This window comes from Malus domestica, chromosome 17 (assembly GCF_042453785.1).
Source record: "Malus domestica chromosome 17, GDT2T_hap1".
NCBI classification, from domain to species: Eukaryota; Viridiplantae; Streptophyta; class Magnoliopsida; order Rosales; family Rosaceae; genus Malus; species Malus domestica.
In genome coordinates this window covers 2312673-2337159 of record NC_091677.1, presented here as the reverse complement: position 1 = coordinate 2337159, position 24487 = coordinate 2312673, and the positions used below count along the sequence as shown (strand labels likewise).

At 37.8% G+C, this 24487-nt stretch overlaps 4 protein-coding genes across 5 annotated transcripts; 1 reads left to right on the top strand and 3 right to left on the bottom strand.

The window, feature by feature from the left end:
- Positions 1-88: 88 nt before the first annotated feature.
- Positions 89-2250, bottom strand: LOC114819276 (uncharacterized). Of its 2 annotated transcripts, none has more exons than XM_070817501.1 (4): positions 1961-2250; positions 1265-1727; positions 697-941; positions 89-560 (listed from the first exon to the last, which is right to left on the bottom strand). In XM_070817501.1, the coding sequence occupies exons 2-4, from the start codon at positions 1711-1713 to the stop codon at positions 322-324; spliced, it is 933 nt and encodes a 310-aa protein (XP_070673602.1). In that variant the 5' UTR covers positions 1714-1727; positions 1961-2250; the 3' UTR covers positions 89-321. The 2 variants fall into 2 exon arrangements, with proteins under 2 accessions (XP_070673602.1, XP_070673603.1); XM_070817502.1 differs by having other exon boundaries at positions 1265-1721; positions 1961-2230.
- Positions 2251-3254: 1004 nt separating this feature from the next.
- Positions 3255-5723, bottom strand: LOC103416967 (glutaredoxin-like). The gene is made up of 4 exons (XM_008355178.4): positions 5449-5723; positions 5228-5316; positions 3695-3793; positions 3255-3531 (listed from the first exon to the last, which is right to left on the bottom strand). The coding sequence occupies exons 1-4, from the start codon at positions 5502-5504 to the stop codon at positions 3452-3454; spliced, it is 324 nt and encodes a 107-aa protein (XP_008353400.1). The 5' UTR covers positions 5505-5723; the 3' UTR covers positions 3255-3451.
- Positions 5724-7417: 1694 nt separating this feature from the next.
- Positions 7418-11296, bottom strand: LOC103432033 (isocitrate dehydrogenase [NADP]-like). The gene is made up of 15 exons (XM_070817500.1): positions 10858-11296; positions 10570-10613; positions 10358-10467; positions 10031-10068; positions 9749-9826; positions 9515-9568; positions 9334-9435; positions 9144-9232; positions 8952-9055; positions 8775-8843; positions 8571-8686; positions 8442-8476; positions 8237-8379; positions 7911-8033; positions 7418-7710 (listed from the first exon to the last, which is right to left on the bottom strand). The coding sequence occupies exons 1-15, from the start codon at positions 11108-11110 to the stop codon at positions 7617-7619; spliced, it is 1452 nt and encodes a 483-aa protein (XP_070673601.1). The 5' UTR covers positions 11111-11296; the 3' UTR covers positions 7418-7616.
- Positions 11297-17516: 6220 nt separating this feature from the next.
- Positions 17517-23793, top strand: LOC103404317 (polyribonucleotide nucleotidyltransferase 2, mitochondrial). The gene is made up of 16 exons (XM_008343215.4): positions 17517-17971; positions 18306-18461; positions 18578-18748; positions 18872-18997; positions 19078-19239; positions 19378-19497; positions 20080-20217; positions 20309-20471; positions 20716-20841; positions 21095-21225; positions 21540-21759; positions 21872-21955; positions 22091-22170; positions 22293-22436; positions 22597-23166; positions 23271-23793. Exons 1-16 carry the CDS (start codon positions 17633-17635, stop codon positions 23376-23378), a joined length of 2838 nt encoding a protein of 945 aa, XP_008341437.3. The 5' UTR covers positions 17517-17632; the 3' UTR covers positions 23379-23793.
- The last annotated feature ends 694 nt before the right edge of the window (positions 23794-24487 follow it).

The window sequence follows — 24487 nt, the reverse complement described above, 5'->3', positions numbered from 1 at the left end:
GCTTCAATTTTTCGGAATCATAAGAAATTGGTCTAGAAAGGTCCATGATTGGAGTTGAGAAAGGGACTCAATACAAAATGGACATGCATTTTCGCTGTCAAAATTTGCTAACTTTCCGAATCATCGGAAGAATTCACGATACAGAAACAGCAAAAACGAAACCTCATCCCAACTATTTGGGGTATTCACCTTACATAGACCTGAACACAAAATGGACATGCATTTCGGGTTTAATCGGGGTAACGCCATAACACAAGGTGCGAAGTTCACCACATTCAAGAATCAAGCTGTATGTCTATAACTAGATTAAAGTTGCATACTTCACAGGCATTTGAGTCTTGCAAATGTCAAATAGCCAGTGTGGCCTCTGGCCTCGCTGCACGGCCTGGCCATGACAATGGGAGAACCTGTCGTTTCCTGCGCATTGCTTCCTTCATTTGATCGATGTTGCCTTTTACGTGGATGAGATCCAACAGAACCAGCTTCGTCGCCTTGGAAGTCATCCAATTTCCATTCTCGAACTTCATATGTGCGAAGGAGTATCTCAAACGTCCTTATATCTGTACAAATGCAGAAGATCCAGATCTTAGCGTGAGAAATACATTTGTGAGAGGAAACACTTGAAAGAAACAAAGTAAGTCCAAAAAACAACACATCACAAAGCACAAAACGAGATAACTGCATCAAAAAGCCTACCCGTAAAGCTTGATCTCATAGTCTCTGACGCTCGTTGCACCTGCTCAATACACGGGGAGAAGGAGCATAGTACCCCATCTTGTTTCAACATTTTCGCAGCTGAAGGGATAGCCAGCCAAGGTTGGGGTAAGTCCAGGAAGACAGAATCTGCCCTTCCAGAAAACTCATCCGGAAATCCTTCTCCCTGAATATCTCTAACTCCTACAGTGACCAAGTTGCTTAATCCCGTCTTCTCAAAATCCTCCCTACAAAAGTAAAAATCTTGTCAGCCTTTCAGTAACGTTAACCTACTTGAAACACAAGAAATGGCTTAATGTAAGTACAGAAACCGCTGGATTCACGCGAAAATTACACCGCTTAATTTTCTTCAGTTTCTGTTTAAGTCGAACAAAGTTTTTGTGACGAAAAGTAATCATGAACTTATTTCACAATTCATATATGGAACTCAAAGTTCACATCTTCTGAAAGGCGGACCGTACGTAAATCTAGGACACCAAAACAAACAGAAACCAATTTACACCAAAGCCATAACAAAACAACAAAAACAGCAGAGATTTCGATTTCCTACCTAGCAGAGACCGCGCGTTGTTCATGGAAATCAAACGTATAGACATGTCCTGTAGGAGCAACAGCCCTTGCAAGCGAAGTAGTCAAAGATCCACTCCCGGTCCCCGACTCGAGAACCAAACATCCCGGAACCAATTCCAAGAACATGATCACAAAGCTAATGTCTGCAATGTACAGAATCTGAGTCCTGTGGCTTAAAACCAAAGTCCAAAGCTCGGGAGTCGGAGCTAACAAGTAAACAAATCCTCCCTTGCTGCTGAAAACCTTGGAACCAAACTGCTTCCCTATCCAGTCTGAATGCTTAAACACGCCGAACCGGTTTCCGAGCACAGAACCGGCACACACTTCGACAGCTTTCATGGTATCATACTTCTCGTAGACAATGACCAAATCTCCATCACTAATGCAACGAGTAAAAGACAGCTTCTTTGTCGGATCAACAGGCAACATCCTTAAACCTGAATCTTTTTATGTAAATTCACATACATAAGTATAAACAAATTTAATATAAAAATTCAGCATTACAATAAAAAGGGCAATCCTTTATCATACAACTAAAATTTTAGAAACCAAGCTCGAATCCCTCTCCCCACTCCGTTGTAAATTAAAGTAGTTTAGAATATCGTAGCTTTACAAAATATTAACAAAAGAAAGATAATAATATAAAAAAGCTGCAGTAAAACTAAAATGTGCTTACTTTTTTCAATCAAGCAGGTGATACCGAACCCCTCAAACAGTAGCTGCAGAAGAAGAACCAGAGTAGGATGACTGGGTTCACTGGAAGGACAGAGGAGGAAGAAGAAGAAGAAGAGGATGGAAGGGAAACTGCGTTTCTGCTTCACAGATTCAGTGAAGAGAGAAGGATGGACTCTTAGGTTGAGGATTCGAAGGGCTTTTTTTGTTAAAGAGGAAGAGAGAGACGAGAGGGATGGAAAGGGTGAGAAAGACGAGATGGGGTGCGGGTGCGGCAGTTAGGGGTTTGAATATGAAAAAATTTGCACTATTTTTTACCGCATACTTATTAATTTTTGTTTATTAATTTTTTTTAATTCATTTAATTTAACGTCAAAGGTTATATGGCTAAAGGGAGTCATTTGACACTCATTCGATTGGAGATGGCCTAAAGAGAGGGGTGGGCTTAACCTCATAATGGGCTAGCAATAATGTGGTTCAAATTCGCCTTTAACGATAATCAAACTTATGACCTCTTATTTGCAAGTGAAATGAGTGTGTTATAGCACCATTCAAAATTAAGAAGAGCGTAAAATGAGTGTGTTATAGCACTATCCAAAATTTAAAGGGAAATTTGGTTAAATGCGCCCAAAAAGGTTTTTACCTCCTTTTAAAAACTTTTATTTTTCTAAAAAAAGGGGATAGCTTGCTAATATTACGATGTAATAATATTCTTCTTCATTTGTAATTGAGAGGTTTTATATTTGATTCTCATTAAAAGAGAATTTGAACCAACGTTATTGCTAGCCCATTGTAAGACTTACTCCCCTACCATCTTATTGTAGATAATATCATTTGTTCAAAAAAAAGAAAGGAAACTAATGGCGAACCACGGTTATCCACCCATTCCGTGCCGAGATGAAGCTAATTTGAAATTACATCCGACACGTGGCCACGATGAAACAGGTTCACAGCTTACAAACTTTTAGATATCTACCTTTTTTCCCTACTACGGTATGTTTTGCACTAATGGTGAGGTTAAAACATTACCTCCTGTCAAAATTGTTTCCCACTTTATTTTTTTAAAACTAATGTATTCGAGTCTTTAACCAACTAATCATTAGAAACCCCCCGCGCCTGACCCCGTAATATTTGGAAAACGAGAAACTCTTAACAATTGCTAGGTGGGTCGAAACCCAGACCACTTGAGAGCAAACCAAGAGCCTAACCGCTAGAGCAACAACTCTTAGGTTCCACCCCCCGCTCCTCTTATCAATGTCAAGGACGAGATATGGTGTAACCAGCAAGACAGATGAAACTCACATCAAGACTCAACCAATTATATAGAACATTCAGGCACAGTACTGAAACACATCCGAATCGAAACATAAAAATACTGAGATTATACACATACAAGTTGTGCGTTGTGTTCTGAAAAGTTGTAACATATCAACAGAAGCACATTACTGAAATTATTCTACTTTACTACAATTTATCCAACTATCATCTAACTCCTTTAAGCAGAAGTTTTGGCAACAGCTCCGGCTTGAGTCAGCAGAGGGACCAATTTTCCTTCCTTGTGCAACGCCGTTGTTTCTGCACAACGACATCAAATAATATTATTCGATAAGATAACAAACTAATGTCAAAGACATACAATTCCAATAGCCATGGTTATGGCGGGATTTGGCTCTGTTATTGGGGTATATCCTCGGTTGTATCTAAGAATCTATTGTGGTTAAGGGATTCGAAATCTTACTGTCACATCCACCGATGTGGTTTCCACCAATGAAAACATTGGGCACAGTCCGCAGGCCAGTCCACTCTCCCAAAGCTGATTGTATCTGAGCTCCGTCACCTTCAAAATGCAAGAACAAAGCCGGCATCAATAAAACTCGGATAAAATTTGTACTTCAAAAATAACACATGCTGCATTAGATTGAGAAGGGACATGTCCATCTCATTTCACAAAATATAACGTGAGCAATCGGTACGTAAAAAAAGTCATCTCGCACCCCATAATAAGACTTAAGGTTTAACGACACGAGACCTAACCTCAAAACTAGTTGAAATAATCACAGCATTGCTAGTTTCACCCACTGTTTTAAAAATCCCCGGCTAGCGCTGCCTAGGCCCCGCTTAGACGCTAGGCGGCTGGCCACCTTCCCGATTAATGCCTAGACGTTTGAAAATTAAGAAATGATGCCTAGACCTGCTGAGGCGCCTGCCTAGACCGCCTCCTAGGCACCCGTCTAGCTCGTCCAGACCCGCTTAGACACCTGCCTAGATTGCGACTCACTTAGATAGAAAATAGATAATTTTCCTTTTGCATTTTATTATTTCCAATAAATTGTAAGAGACTTATTAAACATTTAAATAAACACACATTATATGTTTGCTCTCCATATTTTCATTATGTTCCAATACTTCATAATATATATGTCATTCTATTTTCTAGTTCATGATGAAATTATACATATTTTAAGTATAAACAGACACTTATTTACACAAAATACAATAGATTTACTTAAATCCGCCAAGTTTGCCTAGGTGCCCACCTAGGCTCCATCTAGCTGTCTAGGCGTTAGGCCCCAACCCGCCGTTCGATTAGCGCTTAGCGCCTTTTAGAACCTTGGTTTCACCATGTCCAAGCATCAAAAGTGACAAAATCAAGAGTTAGTCCCAACTTTCTTCAGTTGAGCTATTTTCTAATCTAGTCTAAACTACGTGAGGGGAAATATGAACTTGGGTGCGGAGGGTGCGAAATAGTCCCATTAAACACAAGGAAAATGGAACTCGTAAAACCACCAATTTCCAGTTAACAATTTGACTTCTTCCAACAACACATACATTTGTGAGGTAGCTCAAAAACAAACTTTACATCCAATACAGATTGCGCAACTGCGAGTATCAAGTTTTGACCGGCTATCATATGTAATTAGCAAACAAAAGAAAAATTCACCCCGTAATCCAATACCGAATGATACAAAGGGACAAGTTTATAATTCTTCAAATGACAAATCCAAAACAACCAAACAAGGAGGACTTTTATATGTATGTATGTAAACCAAATATATGATATGCATACAGGGCCGGCACTAAGGGTAGCCGGGGCAGGTGGCTCCCAATGTATAAAGGGTCAGCTCCACTTCGAAGTCTCGCCAAGGGCCCCAAACTCTCAGAGCCGGCCTGTATGCATACATACATACATGCACAGATATGCATATAAACATACGCATACGAACAATATGTTATTACAGCTAAAATTAGTTAGAGAGAAAAAGAAACTGACTTTCTTTGTCCAACTCAATGGCCTTGTAGGTGACTCCCAATTGAGTCAAGAGCTGCTTCACGTTCACGCAGAACGGGCAATTCGTCTTGCTGCAATTACAGATCCATATATATATATATATATATATATATATATATATATATATAACAATTAGCATTTCTTAAATGCGAGATTTACTAATCAATAATCGTGATTAAATTCCAAAGAGAAAAAATAAGAACCTGAAGACGACGACCGAATTGGAGGACACGAGCTCCTGCGCCTTTGTCAATGCCATAACGCTATCTCAAAATCCCAATTCGCGAACCCTAAATTCTGGATTCCTAACAATCTTCTTCTCTCAACTCTCTCTCCGAAAAATGCAGAGAGCGAATGTATATATGCATATGTAGTGGGTGGCGCCACGCGTACTTCGATTTTTCTATTGGTTCTCGTTGGACACCTAATGGGCTTTTGTCTTTTTTCTAAACCACAAGATTCGTTAACAACGGCTGACGTTCTTTGCTGTCCAAGATCGTCAAGTTATACCACCACTCTACCCACGTCATGGGGTCCGTCAATGTCCGTTTTACGTGAGAAAATCGCAATTGAAATTTTAAAGGGGGTATTTTATTTAAACCCATCTAATCTCTTTCTATACTCAATTTACTTTCTACACCTATATTACTTTTAATTAAATTATCTATATCTCTTTAACCTCAAATTTATTACCTAAATTACCCTCACAAATCCAGTTCAATTTATAAATTTATCTTTACACCCATTTAGAAATAAAAACTCAAAAACCAGTGTTTTGCATCTCATTCAAGAATTATTTGATGAGATGAATGAACAGGATGAGGTCACTTATGGCTCATTAGTTTCGTGGTACATGTTTCATAGGTTTGTTAACAAAGCCGTAGTTGTTTTTCAAGATAGTAAGAAGCCAAAGTTAAGTAATTGGAATGCTATGATTTCTGGTTTAGTTTAGAACAATCAGCATGAAGAGGCATTAAATTTAATTCGCGTAATGCAGGCATGCAGTTGCAGACCAAATACCGTGACATTGTCAAGTATGCTTCCCCCAGTATCGTATTTATCAAATCTGAAAGTCAAAGAGGAAGTACATGCTTATGTTGTTAGAAACAATTTAATTTGTCTGTGCACAAAGGGATTTAGATCAAGCAAAAATCAGTGTGCTGCAAGTGCTATTATACATCGATACTCATGCAAAGTCGAGTTTTCTTTACTAGGCACATAGGGATTTTGATCAAGCAAAATGTAAGAGCTTGATCATTTGGACATCAATAATCTCAGCTAATGCATCCCACAAAGATCCTGATACGTCTCTTGGCTTCTTTTATGAGATGCTGAATAGCGTGGTTCAACTAGAACAAGTGACATTTACAGCATTATTAACAACTTGTGCAAATCAGTGTTCTTCAAAATCATCATTCATCAGGTAGGGTTTAAAGCGACATTTAGCTAAAATGAACATAGGATAAAAATTGCATAGTGGTAGGGTTTGATTATTGAATGTGGGTTTATTGATAAATTTTAATTTTATTGTTAGTTTTATCTTGTACTTGATGGTAATTATGCAATAAAGTAAAAAAAACAATTCACATTTAAAATTTAAGTTGGGTGTAGAAAGAAGTTACATGAGTTTAAATAGAATTTCTCATTCCAAAATCCGATAAAAATGGGATAGGAATTGAAATGTATTTAAGATTTTGATTTTGATTTGAAATTCTGAAACTTGCATAACTCGATAAAACACACTTAATTATGTACTTAGTAACTTCCGATTTGTAATACAATGAACTCAAATATGTAAATGTTTTTTCAACTACAACTCCCTTGAATGTGTTGCTTTCAAATATTTGAGAACTATAAAATTTTATATTACGTAGAGAAAGTCATGAAGATGACATATTTTTTTATCTTGGTATACAACTGGTATGACATTAGTATGCTAGCAATCTCTTTCTGTCACGGAAATATTAAAATAGTGGTCACACAAAATTAATCCTCATCGAGCAATGAAAAGGCACCCATCATTGTAATCCGTCTTGTTGATTAATGAAATATCGCCATCGTTTCTTGAAAGAAAAGGTCAATTAAGTTCAAATAAATGAAATATCTCTATCGTTTCTTTGAAAAAAAATAGTTCAAATAAATGCATCACATATACGAAAAATAAAAAAGAACTGCAAAAAAATTGATATATATATATATTCAGTTTAATTTAAGTATATGTTCTGCTGACTAACCCAAAGATTGAAGGAAGAATTCTTTGTCAAACAGGTTCTCTTATTTCCATGTACCGTGTTCATAACCATAAAACTGCACCAATTCTCGCCAAAGAACTTTTCCGACATGGTCATCTTGTAGATTAGCATCGATCTAGTTAAACTGCTACAGGTTCCAGAAGCTTTTTCTCAACATTCTTTGCGACGGCGTCAATGAATTCTTCGGTGTTCAAGTAATACTCCCTGGATACCCTGCAGGTAACACAAGCATCTTAGTTTAGTCCCCGAAGAACAATCCCGTCTGGCTTATTTCGTCACCACCATCAGATGAACTGATACAGTCCCAAAAAGGAAACTAAGGAAGAACAGTGGTATTTCATTTTCCCTTTTTATTGCACAATCCAACTGAATGTAAGTAACCTTGTCAAACAGAGCGCCAAGAATCGACTTACTTGGGGCCATGGATCAAAAGGGCGAGATCCTTGGTCATCTTTCCACCCTCCACGGTCTCAATGCACGCAGCCTCCAACTTGCGAACAAAATCCAGCAACCTATCATTTTTATCTAATTTTGCCCTGGAAACAGTAAATATAGTCGGGTTATCTGGCGCTAAGAAAAAATGCAGGCCAAAATGATTTATCTGACTGATAGTTAAATAACGAAATGTCATTCTTACAAAAGGCAGATTGCCAATGTAAAGCGCGTTGTCACACTTCATTATTCCGAAAAGTAACCATAGTACACTAAGATACAGTGAACTTTGGCTTGCAAAGAGTACCTGTGTTCTAGGCCTCGTGTCCATGCAAATATTGAAGCAATACTATTTGTACTTGTTTCTTGTCCTTTCTGATGTAACCGAAAATGACGAGTTACTGTCCCATGAGCTGCTTCAGCTTCTATTGTCTTGCCATCTGAGGACAACTGCACAAACTGTGGTTAGTTTTTGTAGCATACAAATGAGGAAAGTTAATGGTGATACGTACCAACACAGAAGTCATGAGGCCCAAAGACCCAAATCCTGCAAAAACCATAACAACCTATTTAACTTTAGAATACAAAAAGGGAGAGAGAGAGAGAGAGAGAGAGAGAGAGAGAGAACGATTCAACCGCACCTTGAGCAAGCAAATCACTCATAACATCTCCATCATAATTTTTGCAAGCCCAAACATATCCACCCTCACTTTTGAGTGCATAAGCCACCATGTCATCTATTAGCCGGTGTTCATACCTAAATGCCAATAGAATCTTCAATAAACAATTTCAAAATATGCCACACAACATTGGATGAATCAGTATTTACGATAAACAATGCAAACCATATAGAATTTTCTTCAAACTTCTGCTTCCATTTCTCAACATAAACCTCCTCAAATATGTCCTTAAACCTGTGGCAGTCCGAGAACTCAACATTTTGTATAATTTCTACAAAATAATAAATTAATATAGAACTGATAGTTGGATGTTGACAGATTCTTCCAACAAATGTAATTTACCTGCCATCGTATTTTTTAAGAATAGTGTTTTTAGTGCTCAAGTATAGCGGCCACTTCTTGGAAAGAGCCAACGACATAGACGAGTCAGCAAAAGCTTGAATAGACTACCAAATAAAACAAGGTTTTGTTAGCAGAGTTTATCAGCCTAAATGCACAAAAAAGGTATGTCATGCCCAATGTGGTAACACAAACCTCATCAACATTATACATAGAAAGGGCCACACCAGGCCCCTTGAAATTATAAACATCAAGTTCCACGGGGGCATCTCCTCCTTCTGGGACTGAGCATTAGAAACAGATAGACGTCAAGCAAAAACCATATCCAATGGAAAATTACTTCACCAGCACAATCATATGAGCTAGAATGTTGAAATCAACTTACCAAAAACCATTTTAAGTTTTCCTGGCCCTTTAATAACCGTATCAGTGGCTCGATACTGATCACCAAAGGCATGCCTACCAATACATATGGGTTTCTTCCAACCTGTAAATCAGACATGTATTCAGTACTTCCCGCAACATTTTACTCACAGTCAAGTTTAGAAATGAGTTCAAGCCATTACCAGGAACTATTCTAGGGATGTTTTTACATAGGATAGGTTCACGGAAAACAGTACCTACAAATAAAGCATTGCATTTCAATTAGAAACTGTTCAAACAGTAAGGTAACCTTTCAGATGCTAAATCAAATATTTGCAAGCTGTAAATCATTAACAAAATCAATGAATAACAAACTAAGAGCATTATAAATTACGTTTCGTTTTCAAACGAGACAACTTTATTTATTCGATACAAACCGTCTAGAATGTTTCTAATTGTGCCATTGGGACTCCTCCACATTGATTTCAGCCCAAATTCCTTCACTCTGGTCTCATCTGCAAGGTATATGAGAAATTGAAATTAGATGAAATACAACTATTATTTCCGTAAGACAACAGTTAAACGTCCAGGCAGAGCAGCTAGATCATCTGATCGCTAAGGAAAGAATCCGAGCAGCCTGAATGTCTGTTATAAAGGGTTCATGGTCCTCGTGATTGTACATACAAAACCAGCATTGTATAAAATTAAAAACAACTAACCAGGAGTTATCGTAGCACATTTCACAGCAACATTGTACCTGCAGGGCATTCAATGTTAAAATCAAACAAATAATGGAAACAAATACTAACGATTCAGCGCTCGTTTGGAAGTGCTTTTAAAATAACTGAAAAAGCTTTTAGAGAGAATGTTTTTGTGTTCCAAAAGCAATTGAAGTGCTTCCCGCTAGAAGCATCACTTGCATTTTTACCAAGGATTGGTTCCAAAAATATTTTTACCAAATGTGCTTTCGGCCATTTTAAAAGCACTTCCAAACAAGATGTAAGAAATAAAAACGCACTAAATAAATTATGAATTAAACTACTTACTTAAGAGCGGCTTCAGCACTCTCTACTGTAACTCTGTCATCGGTAGCATCACGGTTCAAAATCCCTAAATCGTAATACTTTATATCCAAGTCCAGATAGGGAAAAATAAGCTGCAACAGCATACGACCGAAAAAACTCGGATTAAATCAAATCAAATTCTACATAAAATAGCATCAGTAAACTGAAATTCACACCGAAATGAATCTTCACACTTTGTCTTTAATCGTTTTCCATATGATCCTCGTCATTTCATCACCTGATTGACAAAATAATGCCATAATTAATACAGTACACAATCACAACATCAACAATTAAGCTCAAGAATTAGCTTCATCCTACTCCTACAAGTTATGATCCGTTTGGTTGCTGCTAAAATTCATGAAAATATGAAAGAACAATACGGATTTTCACACAAGTTTCCATCATCTTATGATTTTAACTCTGTTCAATTTCTCAGTGCTTTCTCACTAGCCAAACAGATCATCGGTTAGGAAACTGACCGTCCATTTCGACAATCGGATTCTGCACCCGAACTTTATCGAAGCCAGCGGAAGAAGCGAAGCACCGCAGCGAAGTGCGGCTGAAGCGGGCGGCGAACGAGACGCGGTTCCCGATAGGCACTCCATTGAAGAGCCTCGGGGACGAAGAAGAGGACAATCTGGGGCTTCTCATGGCCGCAGACGACGTAGCCGACGATGACGACATCATTGCAGTGCGCGACACGGCGCTCAGTCGCGGCCGCGCTCTTAGCATTCAGGTTTTGTGGGGCGGGCGTAGCGAGTTTATTTTAGTTCGCGTAACGAGCTGCGACTGCGACGAAGATTGTTCGATGCAGTTCTGGAATTTTGATCTTTGGGCTGCGTTTGTGTGAAACGAGCTCACAGCTTTCAGCGCTCGACTTTTTTGTTACCGTTTTCGGTCCACGGGCCGGGGGTTTGACCGTTTGAGTGTTGAGAACTGTCATCGGACGGATGAAATATTGGACGCGATGGATCAATTAGAACGGTAGGATCATCAAGTTAGCCTGGGGAGAAGTGATTGCCCAACTTTAAAGCACAAAGTTGTGAGCTCATTTCGTACAAACCTTTGGAGTTTAGACCCTCCAATGTCTTCGTAGACTTTCGGTTATATGTTTTTGATATATATATTATAGGGTGATACTATTTATACACTCATTTTTACTTCTCATGTATCCTTCTTAATTTTCGATTGTTGTATCGAATGAACGTAGTTGATGAACAACAGGTGAATATTCATGTACTAGCCCTTATTGGTCTTGAGGGACGGAGGAGGCTAGGTTAGCCGAAATATGGTTATTGATTCAAGGACTCGGGGACCATGGTTTCTCAGGATAAGAATAAATTAACAAGGATGTGTGAAAAGTAAAATGCGATGTATGAATAGCATTATTCTATTTTATAATGTTTGCACGATGATTGACGTTAAATTGTGAGGTAACAGAAAATCTATAAAAGTTTCACTTTTGAAAGACTCTTCTTACCATTCCTCAAGTGAGAATGTTCAAATGCCAAATTAGTGAAAGGTTTTTTTTAACCAAAATGTCTTTGAGATGGCATAACTCTTCAGTTTTAGTCATTGGCATTGAAAATTGATATAAGTGGTCTCTGATTTTGTCCACCGTGAATCATTTTGGTCATTCTGTAAAAAAATTCCGTTAAATGAAAAAACAAGTGGAGGGGTTTACATGACAAAACTACCTAAATTTAATGGAGATTTTTCACAAGAGACCAAAATGATGGACGATGGATAAACTCAAAAAACACTTCTATCGATTTTCAATTTCAAAAACAAAATGCAGAATTATACTAATCTTAAAGAACATTTTGGCTAAAAAGCTACTTAGTGAAATTGCTATACCATTTCTCAATAATCTAGAAGATTGAGTCGATGATATGGTGTGAGCTAGGACATGTGGTGGTCCCCAAGTCTAGTAGTGGTCACTGGTCCATAGTCTGGAGTCCAGACCAACTTTACTGGGCTGAAAGGCCTCTCTGTAAGCCTCGGCATTAACAATCACTATGCCCACACAGACCAATCCGGGGCCTGACTTACAAGGTCCAACCTATTTAATCCTATTATTTTTAAGAAAATTAATGAAAAATGTTTGAAAACTTTGAATTTTAACGAAAATGATAAAAATGTGTTGTAAGTGAATAGTACCAAGATTTACTTTTTAGAGTAAAAATGTGGTTTTTCGTTAAAGTGAACAGTACCGGAAGCTTTTCGTTAAAGTTTCCATTATTTTTTTGTGACAGGGCCTACAATCTTTTCATGTTTTGTCTTTATATTTTTATTTTTTAAACAAATGATATGAACTACATTAAATAAGAGAGGGTTAGTTTAGTCTTACAATGAACTAACAATAATGTAGTTCAAATTTGTCTTTGGTGATAATGAAACCTAAGACCTCTCACTACCAGTGGACCATAGTACTCAATGGCTTTGTCTTTTTATACATGTTCTTTTAAGAAGAGTTTGATTTCGGATAATTAAATAGAATTGTGGTATTGTTAGTAAGGAAAGTGTTAGAACTGGTCAAGCTATTGGGTTAGTTTAGGTGGTGAGGGACCAATGGCGGAGTCAGAATTTTATGTGAGGAGGGGCCTCATAACATGAAAAGTTGTAGTAAATTGCACATTTGGAAAACCAATCAAATTTAGTGCAAAGAACTAAAAACATTGTACAAACTCAAACAATTGAATACAAGGTAAGAGTTAAGCATGAAAGATTTGAAAATATAACAAAAGGACTAAAGAAATGACAAAGAAAAGTTGATAGCAAAAGGAGGGGAAATGAAGTATGCACTGAAATAAGAGAGATGGAGTGAAAAACGGGGCATGTAAAATGAAAAGAGAGTTTAGATTAAGAAGGGGCACACTTGAATTTAATGGTATTTTACTGATAAACAGCAGCAACAACAATATGTTATTGTATCAAGAAAAAAGGCAAGATGGGCCCAGGACTATTCTGGTCCCTTTGTAGCTCCGCATATACGAAGGACTGATGGGATAATAAACTAAGATTATGACAGGTTTAGAGTTCGATTTTCTCTAATATAATTGAACAAAGCAATTGCTTATATACCAATCACGCATAAGTCCATAAGAGCAAACGGCTTGTTGGAGTTAAACTCCTAGCTTGTATTACAATTATTGTAGGGTTGCTTAGAACTCAGTTAATTAAAATTATGATTTTAATTGGAAGGGTTAGAGTATCTAAATTATTAGTTTATCTAAATCTTTGTTGGGCTCAATTGTAACACATACTTGAGTACGAACATTCACAAATGACTTATCTGATAGTATAGCAGACCAATCTTGTAGTGGTGTCGCACCACACTACTCATTAAGTCAAATACGTCACTCGATGGACCATATTTTTAAGTGTTTGTATTGAGTACGTGTTTGTAGTTGGAGACTAGTTAATTTTATCTCAATTAGATTTGACAATCTTTTAGCCCCACCTATAAATACACTTGAACATGCTTGTATATGCGTGTGTCTAGTGTGTGTGTGTGTGTGTGTGTGTGAGAGAGAGAGAGAGAGAGAGAGAGAGAGAGAGAGAGAGAGAGTTATGAGGTACACTAAATCAAAAATTGCAGTTCTCATCGTGTTTATGCTATTGGAAGGAACTTTGCTGCATTTTAGAACCAACGTGAAGGAGTATTCTGTAAGGTCGTCACGCTCACCAGAAGGAAGGGTTTCCTTCAAAGTATGGAACTTCAACTACAACAACACTAGTTCTCGGATTAATGGCCGAAACTACGAGTTCTTCAAGCACAGAAGATTTAGCAACCATGGCTTCCGACGACCAGCTGCTCCTAATCATGTTCCTGACGAAGAACAGAAGAGAATCACACCGTATGGTGCAAACCCGCTTCACAACAGGTGATCGAACATTCATTTTTTCACGATTCAAGCAGTTCATGTGCAGGGCTCTAGCTGGGTCCTTCAAGCAGTTCAAGTTCGCCGTCCAGCATATGGTGTAACTCACTGTATGGCTCCACTTTATTTACATATTAGTGTGGAGCGCTGTTGGTTTGAAGAACCTCCGGGATGAATTTATGATGTGCTCTATGCTGATATGTAATGTGGGGGCCCTCTTTTTCCTCATCTAGGGTTTTTTTCCACCGCGTTTTCTCCGAGAAAGGTTTTTTTCAGAGGCCAATTGAACTCCCAACCTTGTAATTCTTTCTATACAGTAATGGAGTTACAACTTATATGTGTTTCTCAAAAAAGTTATACTCTTTTTGTTTAAATTAGATTAGATGTCGATTAAAACATACACTACAAAAATCTTTTTTTTTTACAAATTAATTTCGTCGCGCAAAACTCGTCGCTCAAATTTTTGTCCGCCAAAAATGAATTCATCGATTAAAGTCCATCAACCAATTAACCCGACAACAACTTTTCGTCCGGCAAATAGTATATTACTGTAGTGATAGCTATTTTACTTCCAAGTTCATTTCTTTTTTTCATATCATACGTAATTTTGATTGAGAAAGAAAAATACACTGTGCATGGAGTCTGAAACGGAATATTTGAACCAAGGATGTCCTGTGAACCATCTTTCAAAAGCCCTGTTGACAACCAATCTTCATTCTTCCCGACTTTGACATATGATCAGAAAGGACCAAACCAAAGACAAACTAAATGAAAATTTTATAAAGAAAAGGTAAGGACCTGTTTGGTATCTTATTTAAAAATTTTATCATTTCTCAAAACATTTCTTAAGAACATTTCTTGAAAACAATTTTCTTTAAGATTCAAAAAGGTGATTGATTTGCGATTTAAATTTTTTAAACCTTTCGACTTAAACTAGACAAAGAGATCTAAAAAGAGAAGGTCGTAAGAGAGGGAGAAATATGAGAGAGGAAGAAATAAAGTAAGAGATGATTGAAAGAAAGAGAAAGAAGGGAGAGGATCGGACGAGATAAAGAGGAAGATGAGTGAGAGAAATAACCAAGAGAATGAAGATAGCGGATTGGAAGAGAGACGAAAAAAGGTAAAAAAAAGAGGAAAGAGAAAGAAGAAAAGAGAGAGAGATAGATTTGGAGTGGGAGGGGAGAAGCAAGAGAAAAGAAATAAGTGAGTTTAAGTTTAAAAACTCTAAAAACTCACTTTTTATGTTTTTAGAGAATATACTATATTTTTAAGTTAGTCTTGAGTTCGGTTTTTGAAAATAGTCTTACCAAACAAGTTTTTAAGGCCTAAAACTTGAAAATTGTTTTTGAGTTTAAAAAGTTGAATTCAAGTAGAATACCAAACATGCCCTAAATTTTCTAGTACGTAAGTTTCCTTCGAGTGAAAACTGAAATATATATCGTGTTCTAGTCTCATAAGGTAAAAATCCGGCACGATAAAAACTTGGGTGTAACCGGAATTAATATAACCTCATCATCTAGGTAGGGTTAGTGAGAGAGATATGGTGATATATGGCAAAAAAAAAAAAACTTCGGATGTAACCGAGAATATATATAACTCCATGGTCTCTATTTCTCTAGCTAGGGTTAGTAAGATAGAAATGCGATATATCTCTGGTTACATGTAAAAATCTCTACGACTCGAACAGAAAAATCTGAAAAGTTGGGAAATAGGCAGCTGCCAAAAAAGAGTGATCTGTCACACCCAGCTGGAGATTTCAACTTGATTAGAGAAGCCTTATAGGAATCGAAAAAGGACATTAAACAACAAGATGCCAAGAAAAAAAGCTTCCTCTTTTGTCTGTTTCACAAGCAAAACGACAAATCCAAACCTCTCCTTTGTTCATCTGATTGTATGAGATATCACAGCAGAGGAAATCTCCTTTTTTTATCTGATTTTCCCAACCGTGGCCCGTTGATATAATTTCTGCGTACTGCAAGGGGCCGGCTTCTTACGCTTATAGAGCTTGGTTGATGAAAAAGAGTATTCTTCTTTGCACCCGAGGTTTCGAGTTTGAATCGTTCTTCCCATAATATCGCTGGTATAAAAAACTATGGATATATCATATATTTACTCTCTGTAACCGCCAGCTGAGAGGACAGTGACTCATTATACATACCCCACGAAATCCCAGCAAATCAGTAAACCCAGCTGAAGAGTCAGTGTTATGGAATGTAATGGGACAAAGTGAATTCAGCAACAAAATGGGCTTTTAGGGTTTTGCTTTTTAGGGTTTTTTGGTGTTTAGCATGGTGCGCTGAGAACCTAAGATTCCTTTTTTTATCCCTTTGTTACTTGTTTGAACCTTGAATGTCCATGGTGTGGACCATAGTCTAACTCCCAGTTATAGCTTCTCACATTGTCTGGCTTTCAGCACGTGAAAGAATGATTTATATGAAAGGAATCGTCACAATGTCTCAAATCAATCATATTACGGATCTAAGAACGTAAATATATATGTGACTTGTGTTAATATTGGTGCGGAATGTTACAGTAGCGTTTTGAAGTGCGTAGGGCAAGTCCTTATCCACAATGTGAGCATATCCCTCGTTTGTATTTTTATTTTAGTAATATTACGAAAACTACATATTTATCATATATTAGTATATTATCTTATGTAGCAAGTGATTCATATGACCAACATCCAATGAGATGAATTCACTACTTGACGTGACATGTACACATCACTTGTCACATCAGATGATACACAAATATGGTACAAATTAAAGTATGGTCTACCTATATATGTTTTATTTGAATTCTGGCTTCTAACATAACCCAATCAAATAGCATTGTTAATGTAGCAAATAGTCTAGTTATATCGATATCTCGAGACTCGAATAGTAAGCAAATGGTCGTTTACAATTTTGATATGACGTAATTTGAATGTATGTGGAATTGTTCCTTGCGTTTAAGTAATATGTAGCTACAAAAGTAACATTTTATTAATTTAACTAACGAATACAATTTAAGTTATGGGATGAGAATTCGAACTTAGATGCAAATAATATTCTGTAACCAACATAAATAATTATTTAAAACAACAAAGTTCGTTTGCCAAAATCAGCGGGCTCATTCAATTGTCTCAGATCCATATTACTTTTGGGCCTTTCTCATAAAATATAGGCCCGTTTTCAGTAGAAATCACTTCCATTTCGACAGCCCGATCCGAAACATATCCAAACACAAAACCCTCTTCCTTTTTTTCGGTAAAGAATTTTCCACTCTCCACTTCTCACTCCCTCCGCCTTCGATCGCGCGCTAAAAACTCTTAAACCCTAAACCCTCGACACCTCCTCTCTCTCTCTCTCTCCTCATTTCCTGAACAGCCATGGCGTCCATGGCTAACCGAGCCAATCCGCTGCTCAACAACCTCCCTCACTTCCTCACATGGCGAGCCTTAGGGTTCCGCACTATCTGCAGCGGCCGCATGGGCTTCTCGTCTCAGTCCGAGCGGCAGCCCGATCCCGAAACCCCCGTCGCCGGCACCAAGGTGCTCGAGACTTTCAGAGAAGAATTTGAAGTCGGAGATCGGTTAATTACACTAGAAACGGGAAAGATCGCTCGCTTCGCTAACGGTGCCGTTGTTTTGGGCATGGAGGAGACCAAAGTATTATCCACCGTGGCCGCCGCCAAAGGCGACGCCGTTCGCGATTTTCTGCCCCTAACTGTATGTTTCTAATTCAACTTACATCTGGGTTTTTATTTCTTTCCGTTGATTGCACAAATTATTCGGTTGTTTGAATTTCCACTGATCGTATGAACTGAGCCATGTAAAGCAGTTAGTTGTTTGATAATTTAACCATTTAATGTGATCATAATTTTAAAAATAAGTAATTAATTGATTAATTATAAAATTTGTAGCTGGTTCGAAATGAAATGTCGGAACTCTGGCAGAAAAAGATCTGCTTGCTAATTGTTATGGGACACAAATGTGAGCATTGTATGCATGTTTGTTGATCATTTTGTGTGTTCTTATTGGATTTTGGTATTTTAAATGTAAGGTTGATTATCAAGAGAAGCAATTTGCCCAAGGAGTAATTCCGAACACATTCATGCGAAGGGAGGGTGCGCCGAAGGAGCGTGAACTCTTATGTGGTCGTATCATTGATCGACCAATACGTCCGCTATTTCCTGCTGGGTTTTTCCATGAAGTTCAGGTATGATGTTAATCTTTGGGTTGCCTTTTTCGGTTTCTGATGGATACCCATTTGTAGCAATCGTGCGCTTATAGTCTTATGGCCCCGAATATTTATTTCCTGATATTCATATATAGGTAACAGCAAGTGTTCTTTCCTCTGATGGAAAGCAAGATCCAGATGTACTGGCAGCTAATGCTACATCTGCTGCGCTTATGTTATCAGATATTCCTTGGGGTGGCCCCATTGGCATGATTCGTATAGGCAGGATTGCTGGGAAGTTTATTGTTAATCCAACTATGGATGAGGTAATGCTTAATATCAATTCTTATTTGTCTTTCTTTTGCCCATATCATTTTTATGTTTCTAAAACCTTTTGTTTCCTCACAGATTGTGGACATCTAATTGTTACTTATTGTGTGTGAATGCAGCTTAGCTTAAGTGATCTCAACTTAGTGTATGCCTGTACGAGAGACAAAACGTTAATGATTGATGTGCAGGCTCGTGAGATCTCAGAAAAAGATCTAGAAGCAGGGTTAAGATTAGCTCATCCCGAGGTAAGTTGTGAAACCTGCAACTATTTTGTGAAGTATCTTTATTTGTGGAATTCTACTAAGCAACTGGACTGTGATATCAGGCAGTTAAATATATTGAACCTCAAATCAAACTGGCTGCTAAAGCTGGTAAGCATAAGAAGGAATATAAATTGTCAATGATGCCAGATAGAACATTGGAGAAAGTCAGTCAATTGGCAGAAGCTCCAATAGAAGCTGTTTTCACTGATCCATCATATGGAAAGGTGCGTGCCATTTATATGTGGATATTGATATATTCTTTTTTCTTTTTTTCGGATTTCTGTCTCCTCTCTGTGTCTGTATGGTAATTCTGTATGGTGTCTTCTTTCGGGTCTCAAATTGTGGACTACTTCAACATCCAGTTTGAACGTGGAGAGGCCTTAGAGAATATTACACAAGATGTGAGAAAAGTACTTGAAGAAGAGTGTGATGAAGAAAGCTTGAAACTTCTACCAAAGGCAGTAGATACTGTGAGGAAAAAGGTAAGCCATGCCAAAATGAAGCTAGACAGAATCAAGCATTTTAGCAATTTTTTTTTTTTTTTATGTTTGGGAGCAGCCTCTCCATAAATGGGGGTAAGGCTAGCCGACATTCACCTCTCCCAGACCCTGCGTAAAGCGGGAGCCTTGTGCACTGGGTACGACCTACGATGTTTGATAGGATACTGACTAGGAGATATCTTTTAATTTTTTTTTATAATTCTTAGTTTTTTATAAGGATAGATTTCATTGGTGGCTGCATCTTGTTTTCTCCTCTTGGTTTACTTTCATAGTTATACATCTGTGTGCATCCATCACCTTAGTCAAAACTTTATCTTCAAGAACCAATATATTTTCCAATGTAGTCGGTTACTACCTATACATGATAAAAGGAACATGGGCACTTGGAAAATTGATTTTGGGGGTCACATTATTCTGAATTGGGTAGTTTGGTTTTCTGTTAGGAGCTGCTGGCTTCCTCTCTTTATTTCTCAGCAGTATACTTCTGGCACACAACACATTATTCATAGGCTCTTATTTTATTTTGGTTCTCACTTATTTCAAAATGTTTCATAAAAAAATTAGGTTGTTCGTAAAAGAATTATTGCGGAAGGAGTCAGACTTGATGGGAGGCGTCTTGATGAAGTTAGGCCTTTGTATTGTGAAGCTGGTCATTTGCCTATGCTGCATGGATCATCACTTTTTTCTCGTGGAGACACACAGGTCAGTATGGAATATGGATTTAGAACACTGGAGTTGGCAGTATTTAGAACTTTTGCTTCAACTCATGGTACATATCTGGTGTTATAAACAGGTTCTTTGTACTGTAACACTTGGGGCGCCTGGTGATGCTCAACGATTGGATTCTCTGGTTGGGCCTCCAACAAAACGTTTCATGCTTCACTACAGCTTTCCCCCTTTCTGTATTAATGAAGTTGGTAAACGAGGCAGCTTGAATAGGCGTGAAGTTGGTCATGGTAATCATTGCCCACTTTTTAAATAGGACACATTAAAATTAGTGAAATATGATTTTATATGTTCACATAGATAAGTGGCTATGGTTTGTCTGGGATCATGAATGTGAGATCACATTCTCAAAATTTAAACTTGATTTATATTTTATATGTCTAGTCACAGTATCTAAAGCTCAAAAGTTTAAGCTTGATATGCAAACACGTTAATAATTATAACGATTTGTAGTGGGTTTTCAATGAATTGTAGGGACTCTGGCGGAAAAAGCTCTGCTTGCTGTATTACCTCCAGAAGATGATTTTCCATATACTGTTCGTATCAATTCTGAAGTAATGGCCTCTGACGGTTCAACATCAATGGCAACTGTCTGTGGAGGTATGCTTTTGAGTTTACTTTTCTATCAGCTATTATCAAACTAGTTTTCAGTTATAGTTATATCCTTGCAAACTAGTTTTTTTGTACATTTTCTGGTGCTAAATAATTGACGTGATAGAAAAAGATACTCTCGTCAAGTTTCAGGTTCATTTTGTGTATATGAACACCATAAGTCTCTTTCTTTAACCTTCAAAATTATGCATGATCCTGAATGTAGTATCTGCATAGCTCTAAGTTTTCATTTGTTCTGTAGGCAGTATGGCTCTGATGGATGCTGGCATTCCATTGCGTGAACATGTAGCTGGTGTCTCGGTGGGTCTTGTTAGTGAAGTTGATCAATCAACTGGCTCAATAAAGGATTACCGTATATTGACTGATATTCTGGTGAGAGTTTTACTTGGCTTTATGTTGAGTTTAACTGTTGCATGGTGATCTTATGAAAATGCTCAATGGTTTCCTTTATTCTTGAAATGAATACATCTTTAAACCCCTAACGCAAACCTTCACTTTGTCATCTTCTTTCTAAATTATGCATGTATTTTTATTTTATTTTTTTTGCTTATTTTCTTCATTGTCCTTTAATTTGAACATTTTATAGCTACTACTTGTGGTTATGTGATTCCAGATTTTAAGAAATGTACCAATATATTTATAATTTATTTATATTATTAGTCGCCTTAGAAAAATAATTTTTTCAGGGCCTGGAAGATCATTTGGGGGACATGGACTTTAAAATTGCTGGCACACTAAATGGAGTTACAGCAATTCAGTTGGATATAAAACCCGCTGGAATTCCTTTAGATATTGTCTGTGAAAGCTTAGAACCTGCACGCAAAGGTCGCATTCAAATTCTTGACCACATGGAGAGAGAGATCAGTACACCACGCACTCAGGATGATAGAAATTCTCCTCGATTAGGTTGAGGTTTCAATTTATTTATTTTTGTCTTCTGTTTTTACTGAGTTGACATCACTTGGGCAATAATATATATGTGTATATTGAGCTTCCAATTCTAAAATTGATGGTGCAGTTACCTTGAAGTACAGTAATGATGCACTTCGTCGCTTGCTTGGGCCTCTCGGTGCTCTAAAAAGAAAAATTGAAGATGAAACTGGTCCGTTTCTTTTTTCTTTCCTTATCAACAAAGAACAACAATGATGTTCTGCACTTCTTTTGTACAAAATGTTGTTTATTTAGAACTATGTTTATGCTGTGTCTCTGATAGATACTTCTGTCAATCTCACCGCAGGTGCACGGATGTCTGTAAGTGATGGAACACTGACCATAGTTGCTAAGAATCAATCTGTAATGGAGAAAGTACTAGAAAAGGTATTTCTGCCACTCAATTCGCTATTATATTTCCTGAGTTGATTATAATGTTGTTTTTCTATGCCTGGAATTCTATGGAAGCCTTATATATCTGATGGATCTTTGTTTATTCTGTCCTTCAGGTTGATTTTATACTTGGGCGTGAGATCGAAATTGGTGGGATCTATAAGGGAAGGGTAACTTCAGTCAAGGAATATGGTGCATTTGTGGAGTTTAATGGTGGTCAGCAAGGCCTTCTGCACATTTCTGAGTTGTCGCAAACACCAGTATGTACAACAAATGCATTTTCCTTTAGAATACCGATTCCTTCCTGTGCCCGCTCTATATAAAATGTTTATGGAACAACTTTATACGTATCACCGGAGATATCTAACCTCTCTTCTGCGATTGATATCTTTCTGACATCTATAGCGTTCCCTATATCAGGTATCTCGGGTTTCAGATGTGGTAGCTGTTGGAGAACAGCTTTCCTTGATGTGCATAGGTCAGGATGTTCGCGGTAACATTAAACTATCCCTTAAAGCTACCTTACCTCAATCTGGATCCAAGACAAATAATGCGGTTGAGGAATCTGTTTCATCAACCCAAGAAGAACCTAGTATTTGGGCAGCAGCTGGAGACCTTTTGTCTAATGGACAAGAAAAGCAGAGCTCGTCATCTGAGGAATTGCCAGCGAACAATTGTGAAGTTGGTGGGATAAATTCATCTACTTCCTCTACTCCGATTCTAATTCGAAGTGCTGCAGAGTGTGACGAGGTGGAAAAAGCTGCTGGTTTGGTTCAAAACTCTGATACTACTAAGTCAAAAACTAGTAATGTGAAGACGTCAAAGTCCTTCTCACAGAAGGGAGGAGATAAGGAAGCTGAAGTTGGAGGCTCTGTAACTGAAAAAAGTTTGAAGATAGGAACAAAAGTTACTGCCAAGGTTTATCAGATCCGCACAGGAGGGTTGGTGCTTGACCTCGGTGGGGGACTTCGTGGAATGTATCGGTTTGAGGTACGTCTCATCTTGTTTTTTATACATGACCATGAACTCAACCAAAAGAATGGCTCCTTTAAATTTGTAAGCCCTGTGTTCCCTAACACTGTTCTGTCATGCAGACAAATGGTAGGACGGACTTTGAAGTCAATGACGAGCTGCAAGTTGAGTGTGTTAGTTTCTCTGGCAAGGGGATTCCAGTAATGTCTCTGGTGGATGATGAAGAGTAGCATTGTACAGGCCGTTAATTTATGACAATTTTGTCACATAGATGACTGTCGTGGTAGAGGTAGGTAATTCTGGTCTCAGCAGCGGGAGCTCACGCAGGTTTCATATAATCCGGTTGGAAGATTTTGTTACTTTCGAGTAACATTTCGCAACCCCTGTTCGAATCTGGAAACGCCGGTGGCGGTAGCTGGGTTTCCGATCAGTCTTCGCAAAGCTCTTTGAACTTATTGCCACATTTTTTGTTGCTTATACCTTCCTGCTCTAGGTTTATTTTTTCACTTATGGTACCTCTACGGTTAGATGTTGTGGGATGAAATTTGGGCCAGAACATGTAACTGTAGATTTGGGCCAAGCCCTGTATTCCGAAGCTTCAAGCCAAAATGGATGGGCCGGCATGGTCCAACAAGGCTTCTCTCATCTATCAAGACTTTGGATCTGCTCATCGCACCAATTGGGTCCCAATAAAATTAAGGAAAATTAATGAAAATAATTTGAAAACTTTGAATTTTAACCAAAAGAACAAAAATGTGTTGTAAGTGAATAGTACCAGGAGTTAATTTTTAAAGTAAAAATGTCCTTAACGTTAAAAATGAACAGTACCATAAGTGTTTCATTAAGACTTCCTAAAATTTAAGTGTAACTTCTCAACTCTAACAATCAACTTCTAGGGTATGTTGCGGTGATGGATTTTCAAGACTTAAGAGACTGATGTTGTTTAACATTATAAGGATGTACGTAAACACTGAGGGATTTTTTAGTGTGCTTGCAAGATGGGTTGGTACGTCATATGTAATACAAGTGGAGGGATTTCTTATAAAGTGTTCTTTCACTAGTATAATGACATAAAATGTATATGTCTGTGTTTTGAGCACACTGAAAAATCTGTCGTAAACACTGGCCTTCGAATTTAATGAAATTTTCTACCGTTTGACGTAACGTGGTAGATGGTATTTTATTGACAGAGACGTAAGAGACGATGTTTTACCAACAACATAAATCTTTGAAAATCGGTGTTTTAGTAACAGCGACGTGAGAGGCGGTGTTTTACTAACGGCATAAAATCTTTGAAGGGCTGTTGGAATCCCACCAAATTAAGAGACGTTTCTTGCCA